The following is a 12,500-nucleotide window of genomic DNA, read 5'->3' on the forward strand; positions in this document are numbered from 1 at the left end:
GAAATCCATTTCCTCGAAATTATGAAGTCTGATTGAATAACTCTTTTGCTTGCAAATAGCCAATGGCGCCCTCGCCCTCACCTGATTGGCTGACAGCCATCAATATAGGTGACGGCGGGCACCTAAAACCTCAGAATCTTTTTTCTTCACTTGAGTCTGGTTTCGCCGTGGATTCACGCATACAGAGCGGAAAATTGTGGAAAATTATACCCTCTCGTGTTCCGGTGATTTTACTCTTATAATGTCTCTTTGCCGCATGTGTGGTGGGCCCATTGATTTCCCGGACACACACGAGCAGTGTGTGCTGTGCCTGGGTCGGGGTCACGCAGAGGCGGCATTCTAAGGTTCGGGATGTCTTGCCTGTGAGGAGCTTCCCATCAAGATCCTTCGTGCAAGGCTGGCCGTTACCTGCAACGGTGGCCCTGTATCTCCTGCCTCTTCCCCGTCCGCCGCCGTTGAGCCACGAACCGGGAGACTGCAGAGAGCTCCGTCGACGGATTCTGTCGAGGTACTGGCGTCGGCCCAACGCCCACGCCACCCTCACTTGGAAGATCCCCTCTCGTACTCTGAGGCCAGTTACCGCCCTCCACTTGAAGCGCGGGAAATGGTCTCGTTTGGATATGACGAGGACGATGCCATGTCTACTAATCCCTCAGACCCGGGAGCGTGGTCCGAGGCCCCGTCTGAAGCTGCCCCCACCTCGCTGGATGCCGAGCTTATGGCGATCCTCACGGAGGCGATGGCAGATATGGAATTGGAGTGGACAGCCCCCAAGGAGCTGCCGTCTAAGAGATGGATGGACGGTTCCTTCCTCGGCCTCTCTGAGGTCCACAAGGAACTCAACCGGTCATGGCGCTCCCCTTACTCAGCCCGAGCCCATGCACAGGGGACCCAGCTGCTGACGACGGTGGAAGGGGCGGAGAAATTGGGATACGCGCGACCGCCTCCCGTCGAGGATGCTATCGCGGCCCACCTGGCGTCTTCTTCAGGCTGGAAAACCGCGTCTTTGCCTTCTAGGCCATGTCGAGCAACTGCTCACATCGCCGAGAAGGCGTACATATCGGCTGGACATGCAGCATCTGCCCTCCACACGATGACAATCCTGCAGGTCTTCCAAACTCGGCTCCTGGGGTCCCTGGACGAGGGAAGCCTGGACCCAGAGTCGCTCAGGAAGCTGCGCACGGCGGCAGATCTAGCTCTCGCGGCATCGAAGAAGGTCGCACAGGGCATCGGCCGCAATATGAGCAGCCTTGTGGTCCTGCCATCGCCATCTGTGGCTGACGCTGTCTGCCATGCGCGATGCCGAAAAGAGGCAGTTCCTAAATGCGCTGGTGAGCCCCACCGGTCTTTTCGGTGTTGCGGTGGAATCTCTGTCAGAGAAATACGCTGAGACCGTCAAGCAGTCTAAGATGATGCCTCATCTCCTTCCGAAACGGTCTCAAGCCCCCCCTGCAGCGAGGTCCAGGTCTTCTTAAGCGCAGCGCCCGGCGGGATATACCAGGCGCGCGTTCCCGAGCGCGGGACATGTTCATTGGACCCACAGCGAAGAGGGCATGTTCCCGCCCAGAGTTCGTCAACGATATAAATGTTGTGAGAATGAAACCGCTGTGTTCTGTTTCAATAAACATGCATTACATGCCTCAGCAAAAGAGCTTTCTTCCTCCCCCTACTATTACCCGCTACATAAGCGAAGCCTCTACCCCGAGAGAAGTTTCGCAAAGCGGAAGCTCGGGGAAACCCGAGGAGGTGGCTTTGTATGCTCCCATGCAAGAAGCCGCGGACGAGTCACCTGTCATTCATATAGCGGTCAATGCTTCCCTGGTGGCTGGCGCGCATCCCCCGCCGCAGCATGCATTAATACCATCTGTATTGAGTCATCTGAGCGCGTGAGCGACGTGGAATGCGCATACTGAACTGTCTCGACAACTGGTTAATCATCGCAGGATCGAGAAGCGCTCTCGAGGAACACAAACACAGACTCCTCGCCCATCTGACAGGTTTGGGGCTGTCTGTGAACATTCAGAAGAGCATGCTGCAGCTGCACCAATATATCACATTCCGGGGTATGATACTGGACTCGCGCACTATGATCGCGAAGCTGTCAGAGCTGAGAATCCAGTCGATTCACAATACACTAGCCCTCTTCGTTCAAGGCAGAGCTATCCCCTTAAGAACATTTCAGAGGCTGCTCGGTCTGATGGCGGCCGCAGCCTCCGTCTGCAGACTGGGCTTGTTGCACATGAGACCGCTTCAACACTGGTTACAGAGCCAAGTGAAGCCACGGGCGTGGAGAGCGGGAACAGAACGCCTTATCACAACGCGTTCATGTCTCGAGACTCTGGCGTCTTGGTTCGGCACGACCATATTCGAGCAGGGTGCTGCTATGGGCAGAGTGGTCAGACGTGTAGTGGTCACCACGGATGCTTCACTATCAGGCTGGGGAGCCCTATGCGATGGCAGACCAGCATTCGGTACGTGGACAGGGGACCAGACGCGCTGGCCTATAAACTGCTTGGAGATGGAAGCGGTTCATCTAGCACTGCAGAGATTTCTTCCGTTTGTGAAACACCGTCATGTTCTCATCAGAACGGACAACACGGCGGTGGTGGCGTACATCAATCGCCAGGGAGGTTTACGTTCGCGATCCCTGCAGGGATTAGCGAGACAGCTGCTGTTATGGACGGACAGGGTACTTCTGTCGATTCGAGCAGTGCACGTACCGGGCAGTTTGAATTGCGGCGCCGACATGCTGTCCAGGGACGGCATTGTACACGGAGAATGGAGGCTCCATCCGCAAACGATAAATATGATCTGGAATCTGTTTGGCAAAGCTGAGATCGACCTCTTTGCGTCGCAAGAGCAAGAGCTCTTTGCGTTTGTCGAGCCGCTGGCCCAAGGGACGGAAGTATGGTTTTCCCCCAGTCAAGTTAATGCCTCTGGTGCTGCAAAAGATCAGGGAGGAGAGATGTGTGTTGATCCTGGTAGCACCCAAATGGCACAACCAGCCGTGGTTCCCGGAACTGGTGAACATGTCGCGGCTTCCCCCGTGGCAGATCCCGCCGAGAAGGGACCTCTTATCCCAGGCGAGGGGCACCATATGGCACCCCAACCCAGAGCTTAAGGACCTGCATGTGTGGCAGATCAGCGTGGAGTATATCAGCGAGTGCTGCAGACAATAGCAGAGGCTAGAGCCCCTTCGACGAGGCGTTTATACACTCTGAAGTGGAAAGTATTTGCTAACTGGTGTGTTGACAAAAAGAGCTCATTTGGCTCTGTGCCAAAAGGTGTTTCAACCAGGTCCGGTAACCGACCTAGAGCTAATGCGCTGTAAGAACTAGTGTATGCTCTTCTGTGGCTCGATGTGAGCTGGGCCGGACAGTATTTCCCACACGGCGGAGGTTTTATTGTTACCCATACGTAATGTCGAGAGACCGACTCGATAAGGGAACGTCTCCGGTTACTCACGTAACCTTGGTTCCCTGAGAGGAGGGAACGAGACATTATGTAACCTGCCGTGTGGAAAACTTTCCAGCCTCATAACTCTCGTTCAGTCGAAGATTCTGAGGTTTTTGGCGCTCGCCGTCACCTATATTGATGGCTGTCAGCCAATCAGGTGAGGGCGCCATTGGCTATTTGCAAGCAAAAGAGTTATTCAATCAGACTTCATAATTTAGAGGAAATGGATTTCCCCATACGTAATGTCTCGTTGCCTCCTCTCAGGGAACCAAGGTTACGTGAGTAACCGGAGATGTTTTCCTCCAAACTTGCTCAAAGTTAATTCTCCTGTTTTAATTTTTTTATTTGCTTCTTCAAGCTCCATGTTGCACTTATTCTACTGAATAGTACAGTACGCACAGCAGGTGTGATGCGTCACACATGCGAGACTGCGAGTGGACGAGGCGCTGCGCATGACACGTGATGTGCTTTATCAAGGGCCCGACCCGACCCGGCCCGAGGACGGTGGCGGGAAATATTGGCCCGGCCCGGAGAATCTAAGCTCTATCTGTTTTACTGCTGCTCACTGTGCTTCTCTTTAGTTCATGTGCTCAAGTCTCTCTCTCTCGCTGTCTGCAGAAGAACGGCTGTTTACGTATTAAGATCCTGGGCGACTGTTATTACTGCGTGTCGGGTCTTCCTGATAGGATCCCTCATCATGCTCGCAACTGTGTTCAGATGGGTCTGGACATGTGCACGGCCATAAAGTGAGCCCAACTATCAAAAACACCTTAATAACACTGTTATATTTCTATAACTGATACGCTATGATTTTAAAATTATTGTAAAAAAATTTTGTCTTCATTTGAGTTAAAATTGTAGTAATGCTGCAATTGTGTGAATTTCTTTTTTTTTATTATTAATATTAGATTGGATTATGATTTTCTAGATTATATATATATATATATATTTATTATTTTTTTTGTACAAAAATGTTTTGAGTCTTAAAGTGAGATGATTTTTTTGCAGTAAGCTGAGGGAGGCGACGGAAGTGAACATCAACATGCGTGTTGGCGTGCACACGGGTAACGTCCTGTCCGGCGTGATTGGCCTTCAGAAGTGGCAGTACGACGTCTGGTCAGATGATGTGACTCTAGCCAATCACATGGAGTCCGGAGGAGTGCCTGGGTACCACACCTTTACACCCCTCAGGTCTGATTACTGTAGTATTACTGGTGATGACTCTGATGAAGATGGTTTCTCACAGGAAAGTCCACATCACAGAGGAGACGCTCGCTCACCTGGACGGGAAATACCAGGTGGAGGAAGGAAACGGCGGGAGTCGTGCTTCCACGCTGCAGGGAAGGAGAACGTTCCTGGTCATCGATCCTAATGCAGAAAACTCCAACATGACACCGGAGGTGATCACCAATAATCATTACTCACTACATAGATCAGTTATCTGCTGTAGGGATCTATAAAATACTTTATTTTTCACAAATCATGTCTAATCAATTGAATTGAATCGATAAAACACACCGAGGCTGCATTTATTTAATAAAAAAAAGCAGTTAAAATTGTGAAATTTTATTACAATTAAAACAGCTGTTTTCTGTGTGAATCTCTGTTAAAATGTAAATTATTGCACTGTATTTTCAGCATCATTCCTCCAGTCTTCAGTGTCACATGATCTTCAGAAATCACAATAATATGCAGATTAAGCACTCGAGAAACATTTCTGATTATTATCAGTGTTGAACACAGTTGGGCTGCTCAATATTTTTGTGCAAACTGTGATGCATTTTATTTTTCTGGGTTCACCGATGAATAGAAAGTTCATAAGAACAAATAAAAGTATAAATTTCTCTGGTTGATTTCGTGTGTCTCAGAGTCATGAGCTGAAGGTGGACAGCAAGCCTGTGAACCGTCAGAAGCTCCGCGCGTCGGTTCGGATGTCACAGTACCTGCAGTCCTGGAATAGCGTCAAACCGTTTTCTGGACTCAACCAACCAGAGGCTTCGCTCGCAGCCCCGCCCACTTTTAACAGCATCAGCCAACCACAGCCAACCATAGTCAGTGTCACTCATGATTACTGTCCAATCATACAGAATCACGCTGAATATGGTCAACTGAAATCATAAACGGTGCATATTAATTCCTGTCATTCATTTCTTTTCAATCATCAACAGGTGCTCCCAGAGTTAAACGCTCCAAGGTGAAAATTAAAGGTTTATTCATTCACATCAGTAATAAACAAGTAGTTTGCATATGTACCTGACAAAGTACTTAATTTGGTTTGCTATCAGAATGGATCAGAGGTGGCTTTTATGGCCGTTTTGTGGTGGACTCCGTTCACTTTGTAGTTGATGTAAATGTGGTCTGAATTTGGTAATTCCCATTCGTTTCTTTTCTCAGATCTTCACAAGGTCTGGAAAGAGGATTGATAGACTCATTAGACTCTCTGGGAAATGAAAAGTGAGTGAAGAAATTATGATTTAATAGTATCACAGTGAATGAGTCATAAAATAAGATCTTTTCATTGTTTAGGGAACGAGTGAAGCTGAACAGTGTGACTTTATTTTTTAATAATATTAAGCTGGAGAAACAGGTGTGAATTATTTAATCACTTAAAATCAAGTGTTTTTTTCCATTTGATTATTATTTGCACTCTCATTTTCTAACCGTGTGTGTATGTTTGTGTCAGTATTCGTTAAGTGAAGCCCAGGGGCTTCATCGCTCTGTCATATGTTTGGCCTTCATCTTCATCTCTGTGTTTGTGGTTCAGATGCTAATCTCGCAAAAGTGAGTATCGTATGTAACAATAATAAGAAAATAAATTTCTCTTGATTTACTTTAGTAGATGTTACTGTCTTATTGTGAATCAGTTCATGCTATTCTACAGCAGGGTTTTCCAAACTGGGGTTTGTGAGTTGATGAAAATCTAACAGTTAATTAAATGATAAAAGTGTTAACATAAAAAATTTTTCAAAAATGAAATGCTTACAAAAACAGATCAAATATTTCATTTGTTAAGCCTATCGTGATCATTTAAATTACTAAAATATTGAAATTTAACTAATTATTATATTATAATTATTATTAGAATAACAATTAAAACTTAAAATCAAAAATTTTTGAGATTAAAATATTTTAGTTCAAAGGGGTTTGGCTGACAAAAACGTTTGGGAAATGAAAATGAAACAATTTTACAACTGTTATTTGACCTGTATTTTTAGCGAGGGTCAGATTAAAGTAGTAGAACTATCTTCATGTTGATTTTACCACAATGCACATTGCCTATTATTTATTACACACATTAAGAAATTAAGGAAAATATTTTCTAAATTGTTTGTATTTTTATAAATGAACACGTTTTCTTTGTGCACATATAGAAATTTTGCGCTGGCGGTGTCGTATGGTGCCACTTTCCCTGTCCAAATACTGATTGTGCTTGTGGTCTTCACTAAATTCCTGAAGGTATGACTGCTTGTCTTATTTAAATTATTCTGTGTGTGTATTTTAAGAAAATGCATATTTGTGTTTAAACGTTGTGGCTTTTTAAACGGTTAACTCTTACTATTATTTGTTAATAAAAAGAACCAAAGGAAGTTCTATAATTATTCTAAGGAGTGTCTTGTGTTATTTGTTAACGTTGTGATATGTGTTTGTGTGTCAGCGCTGGCACTCTAAGTTTCCCCGTAGCATCTGCTGGGTCACGACACTGTGTGACGGTGTGGCCACCAGGGCGGCGCTGCGGCTGCTGCTGGTGTTTCTCTGTCTGCTCATCACGCTGCTCATGGCAGTGCTGAACATAGTGAGTCAACAGCTGCATACGCAGACACACCTGCACAAACATCAGCTCATGACTCACACGAGACCCACAAGAGTCAAAGCAGACAAAATGCCTTTACATTGCAAAAGTGGTTTACACACCACATAAATATGCTTGTATTGCTGTACGTTCTTTCAAACCAGTAGATAGAAAACATCCAAAATTCACTTTTAAGTGTTCAATATAATGCTCTATCTATTTGCGATATTGTGATACATATCTTTACAGGAGGTTTCCTTAAAATGAGTTTTATCTCCACTTCAGCAGCACTTACACACACCAAACTTAGCAGTTTTATTCCTCTCTATATTCTGAAGGTTTTTGCTGAGGGGTTTGTCCATAGCTCATTCCTGTGCGTTTTATCACACTTTATCTATTTGCATCTATAGATTTCAATTATAATGCCTGTTTTTATAGGCTGTTTTCTCAAAATGAGTTTTATCTCCACTTCAAAAGGACTTACACACACCAAACTTAGCAGTTTTATTCCTCTCTGTATTCTGAAGGATTTTACTGAGGGGTTTGTTGATATGTATTTTGTCTTATTTTATTATTGCACTTCAATTATTTGTGTTTGTAGATTTTTCAATTACAAGACATATCGCTAAAGGCCTTTTCTAAAATGAGTTTTATCTCCACTTCAAAAGGACTTACAGACACCAAACTTAGCAGTTTTATTCCTCTCTATATTCTGAAGGTTTTTACTGAGGGGTTTGTCCATAGCTCATTCATGTGCATTTTATCACACTTTATCTATTTGCATCTATAGATTTCAATTATAATGCCCGTTTTTATAGGCTGTTTTCTCAAAACGAGTTTTATCTCCACTTCAGCAGCACTTACACACACCAAACTTAGCAGTTTTATTCCTCTCTATATTCTGAAGGTTTTTGCTGAGGGGTTTGTCCATAGCTCATTCCTGTGCGTTTTATCACACTTTATCTATTTGCATCTATAGATTTCAATTATAATGCCTGTTTTTATAGGCTGTTTTCTCAAAATGAGTTTTATCTCCACTTCACTAACACTTACACACACCAAACTTAGCAGTTTTATTCCTCTCTACATTCTGAAGGATATTACTGAGGGGTTTGTTGATATGTATTTTGTCTTATTTTATTATTGCACTTCAATTATTTGTGTTTGTAGATTTTTCAATTACAAGACATATCGCTAAAGGCCTTTTCTAAAATGAGTTTTATCTCCACTTCAAAAGGACTTACACACACCAAACTTAGCAGTTTTATTCATCTCTATATTCTGAAGGTTTTTACTGAGGGGTTTGTCCATAGCTCATTCACGTGCGTTTTATCACATTTTATCTATTTGCATCTATAGATTTCAATTATAATGCCTGTTTTTATAGGCTGTTTTCTCAAAACAAGTTTTATCTCCACTTCAGTAACACTTACACACACCAAACTTAGCAGTTTTATTCCTCTCTGTATTCTGAAGGATTTTACTGGGGGCTTTGTTGATATGTATTTTGTCTTATTTTATTATTGCACTTCAATTATTTGTGTTTGTAGATTTTTCAATTACAAGACATATCACTAAAGGCCTTTTCTAAAATGAGTTTTATCTCCACTTCAGCAACACTTACAGACACCAAACTTAGCAGTTTTATTCCTCTCTATATTCTGAAGGATTTTACTGAGGGGTCTGTCCATAGCTCATTCACATGAGTTTTATTATCACACTTTATCTATTTGCATCTTTAGATTTCAATTACAAGACATCTCTAAAGGCCTTTTCTAAAATGAGTTTTATCTCCACTTCAGCAGCACTTACATACATCAAACTTAGCAGTTTTATTTCTCTCTGTATTCTGAAGGATTTTACTGTGGGGTTTGTTCATATGTTGTAGGCCTGATTTTATTATTGCACTTTATCTATGTGCATCTGTATATTTCAATTACAATAGATATCTCTAAAGGCCATATGAGTTTGTATCTCTACTTTAGCAGCACTTACAAACACCAAGTTTATAAGATTGAACTCATACATTTTATTTTTTAAAAACATGGTGAAACAAATGTCTGATTAATGGTATTAAAAAGAGAAATCCAAAATCCCCCTCTGTTGAAACCTTTAACTCTAATATGTCATCAAAACCAAACAAGAACTTTGAACTTGGCTTTATCCAGTTAACATGCACAATAAAACATAACATAAAAAAAATATATATTTTTTTTTTCTTGAGGAGGTTTAGGTGAAATAGTTAATCTAACTTTGCGATTGTAATCCTGTTAGAATCAAACACTTCACTGAAGAACTTTGGCTAATTTTCTTGTTGTTCTATCGACTGTCCCATAAAAATCTAATTTATTGTTTTAAATATATGTACACAATGTCTTTGTCTGTACAAATTCTTAAACTTTATCTGTTTGTTTTTTAGGTTTTTATCCCAGGCGATAACTGTTTAAATCTTTCCCACAATGCAACAGTACTGAACACTCTCAATCTCTACACTGTGCCGGTGAGCTGTTAGCTTATATTATAAATCATCAATAGAGATGATCATTTCTATTAGATTGATCATATGTTAATATGTAGATATGTTGTGTGTGTGTGTGTGTGTGTGTGCAGTATTATCTGTACTGCTGTCTGCTGGCGATGTTGGGTGTGATTGTGTTTGTGCGTGTGAGCGTGTCTGTTAAAGTCTTCCTCCTGACCCTCGCTGTGGTGGTTTATCTCGCACTCTTCCTTCACGTTTACGCGCCGCGCTCTGACTGCTACATCAGACAGCTCTACAGCGACAACAGCACGTAAGAGCCAAACACACACACACACACACACACACACCTGATTCGGCAGGTCTACTGTGATTATATTGTTATAAATATATTGAGTTTTATTTAAATGCAATATATGAGTGCCAGTGACAGAACAAAGTGTAAAAAAATGTCTTTGTTTTGACATTGTTTCAAAAACTTTTAGGGGGACTGAAACCTTCTTGAGCTGTGTGTCTAAGTGATATTTTGCAAAGTATCAATTTGAAAATGATGATTATTATTATTATTATTATTATTATTGATCATAACATGTGACCCTGTCTGTGAAATCCAGGTTAGAGTCTCAAAATCTAATTATGAGATAATATGAGCATCAAAGTTTGATTTCAACCATTAACTTGCAATTTCAATTTCAAACTTTGACATGAACTTAGTCTATATTAAAGATATAAAGTTTATATTATTTTCAAAGAATATTCCACATCTTTATGAAGGAGGATTTTATGTATAAAACAGTAAATCACAAAAAAATGACTTTAGTTGGGTTTTTTTCACAGGCAGGGTCACATATGATAACAATATAAAATAACATTATTATTATTAATTGTAACTTACAACAACTATAATAATAAAAATCATTATTGGGTTATTAATTTTAACTCCTATAACAATAATAACAGTTATCATTATCTTACAGAATTCTAATATATAATTTTAATTAGTTATAATAATTATTCTTACGTATAATAACAATATAAATAAAACCTATTATTATTATTATTATTATTGGATTACTAATTTTAGTTTATTGGATTATTAATAATTAACTCTTGTAATAACAATAGTATTAACAGTTTTTATTATTTTTACTATAAAAATTAAGACAGAAATATATGACTATTTTAATAATACAATTGAACTGTAAAAATTAATACGTATTTTTAACATATTTAAAACGATAACAGTTTACAATTATTTTAATTGTGCAGACCTAATTTAAACAATGAGTCACAATCCTTTGCATTAATATTTAGTGTAGATGCAGTTTCATTTACATGAATATTCAGCATAAACAATTAATTGTAAGTTTATCTTAGAATGTGTTGAAATATATATTAAATATATATTAATTTGTATATTACATTAAAATTTAAAGCCATCATGAAGTGGCACATGCTGCCATTTTATTTCAGCAATGTTACGTATTTCATATAGTTCATAAGAAATGTAATGTAGGTGGGACTTAATTTGTTCATGAGGATTTTGTTTAGATGGAAAAAGTTTATTTTTATGACAGGCAGTTGAAAAAATAAGAAGGATTAGTGATGTCAGACTTTTGATGAAAGCTTATGAAGACATTTTTTTCTTTATTATAACGTCACTGATCCATAATAAGATCAGAAACATGAATCAAATACTGATTTTATGACTTTAGTGTGTTGATTCAACGTTTCTTTTGTGTTGTAACTCTAACGTGTCCAGAAACACAGTGATTGTTGTACAATTTCAATAAATTGAGTGAAAATTAATATTTATTATGATATCTCACTGTGTGTTTTAGCCCAGGAGTTCTTAAGGAGCCCAAGATCATGTCTGGCATCTGGCTGGTCATTTTCTACTTGATTTCCCTTGTTCTCATGCGACAGGTATGTGTGTGTGTGTGTGTGTGTGTGTGTGTGTGTGTGTGTGTGTGTGTGTGTGTGTGTGTGTGCGTGTGCGTATGAACACATATTTGATTATTAGTCTATTTTAGTTTTATGTGATGTGTTCAGTAATGGGGAAGTTTACAAAAAGTAATCCGCTCCAGATAACACTAACACTAACTACTTCTCTAAACAGGGAAGTTTTTGTCTTTGGATGGCGTTGCTTCCTTCATCTGTTACAGCAGCTGATTCATACATTATAAATATACAACATTAGCTAAATCTAATTTACTGAAATATATCAATCAGCTGATGACAGGACCGTCTTGAACTAGTTTTAAACTTCTTGTTCTCTACATTTTTATTTATAGCTATTGTTAGAATTGCCCGGCCACAGGAGGGTTAGTACAGTTAACTAAAACTAATTTTAAAATAATAATAAATTTTTTTTTTTTTTTTTTTAAATTAAATGATATTTTTAAAAAAGCTAATTTTATTAAAGATAGTTGCCAACATTTCTCATTTTCAGTTAATTTCTGTTAAAATATTAAAATATCTAAAAGTAAATAAATGAAAACAAGTATTAAATATACATATTTGGAAAAAAATAATAATATAAATGACAGGATAACAAAAATTTTAACTTAAAATGAAAACAGAACAAAAATGTCATTAAAAATATTAAAATAAATAATCTAATTTGAATATTAATAAAAATTACTATATATCGATCACACTGAATTAATATTGGACATCAGAGCTGAGATTAATTACTGTCTGGTATCTTCAGGTGACAGTATAAATCTATAAGCCTTAACAACCTTTTAATAAAACTAATAAATATATATATACATA

The 12,500-nt window shown here is 39.9% G+C and overlaps 1 protein-coding gene across 1 annotated transcript in view; it reads left to right on the plus strand.

The window, feature by feature from the left end:
- Positions 1 to 12,500, plus strand: part of LOC132095723 (adenylate cyclase type 4-like) — a 25,115-nt gene that overhangs the window by 7,525 nt on the left and 5,090 nt on the right. The window contains exons 8-20 of the mRNA XM_059500836.1: positions 4,075 to 4,202; positions 4,465 to 4,623; positions 4,703 to 4,856; positions 5,325 to 5,513; positions 5,625 to 5,650; positions 5,851 to 5,910; positions 5,983 to 6,043; positions 6,140 to 6,237; positions 6,828 to 6,912; positions 7,112 to 7,249; positions 9,666 to 9,746; positions 9,857 to 10,035; positions 11,564 to 11,648. Coding sequence (XP_059356819.1) covers positions 4,075 to 4,202; positions 4,465 to 4,623; positions 4,703 to 4,856; positions 5,325 to 5,513; positions 5,625 to 5,650; positions 5,851 to 5,910; positions 5,983 to 6,043; positions 6,140 to 6,237; positions 6,828 to 6,912; positions 7,112 to 7,249; positions 9,666 to 9,746; positions 9,857 to 10,035; positions 11,564 to 11,648 — 1,443 coding nt within the window. The remainder of the gene's footprint in view (positions 1 to 4,074; positions 4,203 to 4,464; positions 4,624 to 4,702; positions 4,857 to 5,324; positions 5,514 to 5,624; positions 5,651 to 5,850; positions 5,911 to 5,982; positions 6,044 to 6,139; positions 6,238 to 6,827; positions 6,913 to 7,111; positions 7,250 to 9,665; positions 9,747 to 9,856; positions 10,036 to 11,563; positions 11,649 to 12,500) is intronic.

Source organism: Carassius carassius, chromosome 2 (genome assembly GCF_963082965.1).
Source record: "Carassius carassius chromosome 2, fCarCar2.1, whole genome shotgun sequence".
In the NCBI taxonomy this organism is placed as follows: Eukaryota; Metazoa; Chordata; class Actinopteri; order Cypriniformes; family Cyprinidae; genus Carassius; species Carassius carassius.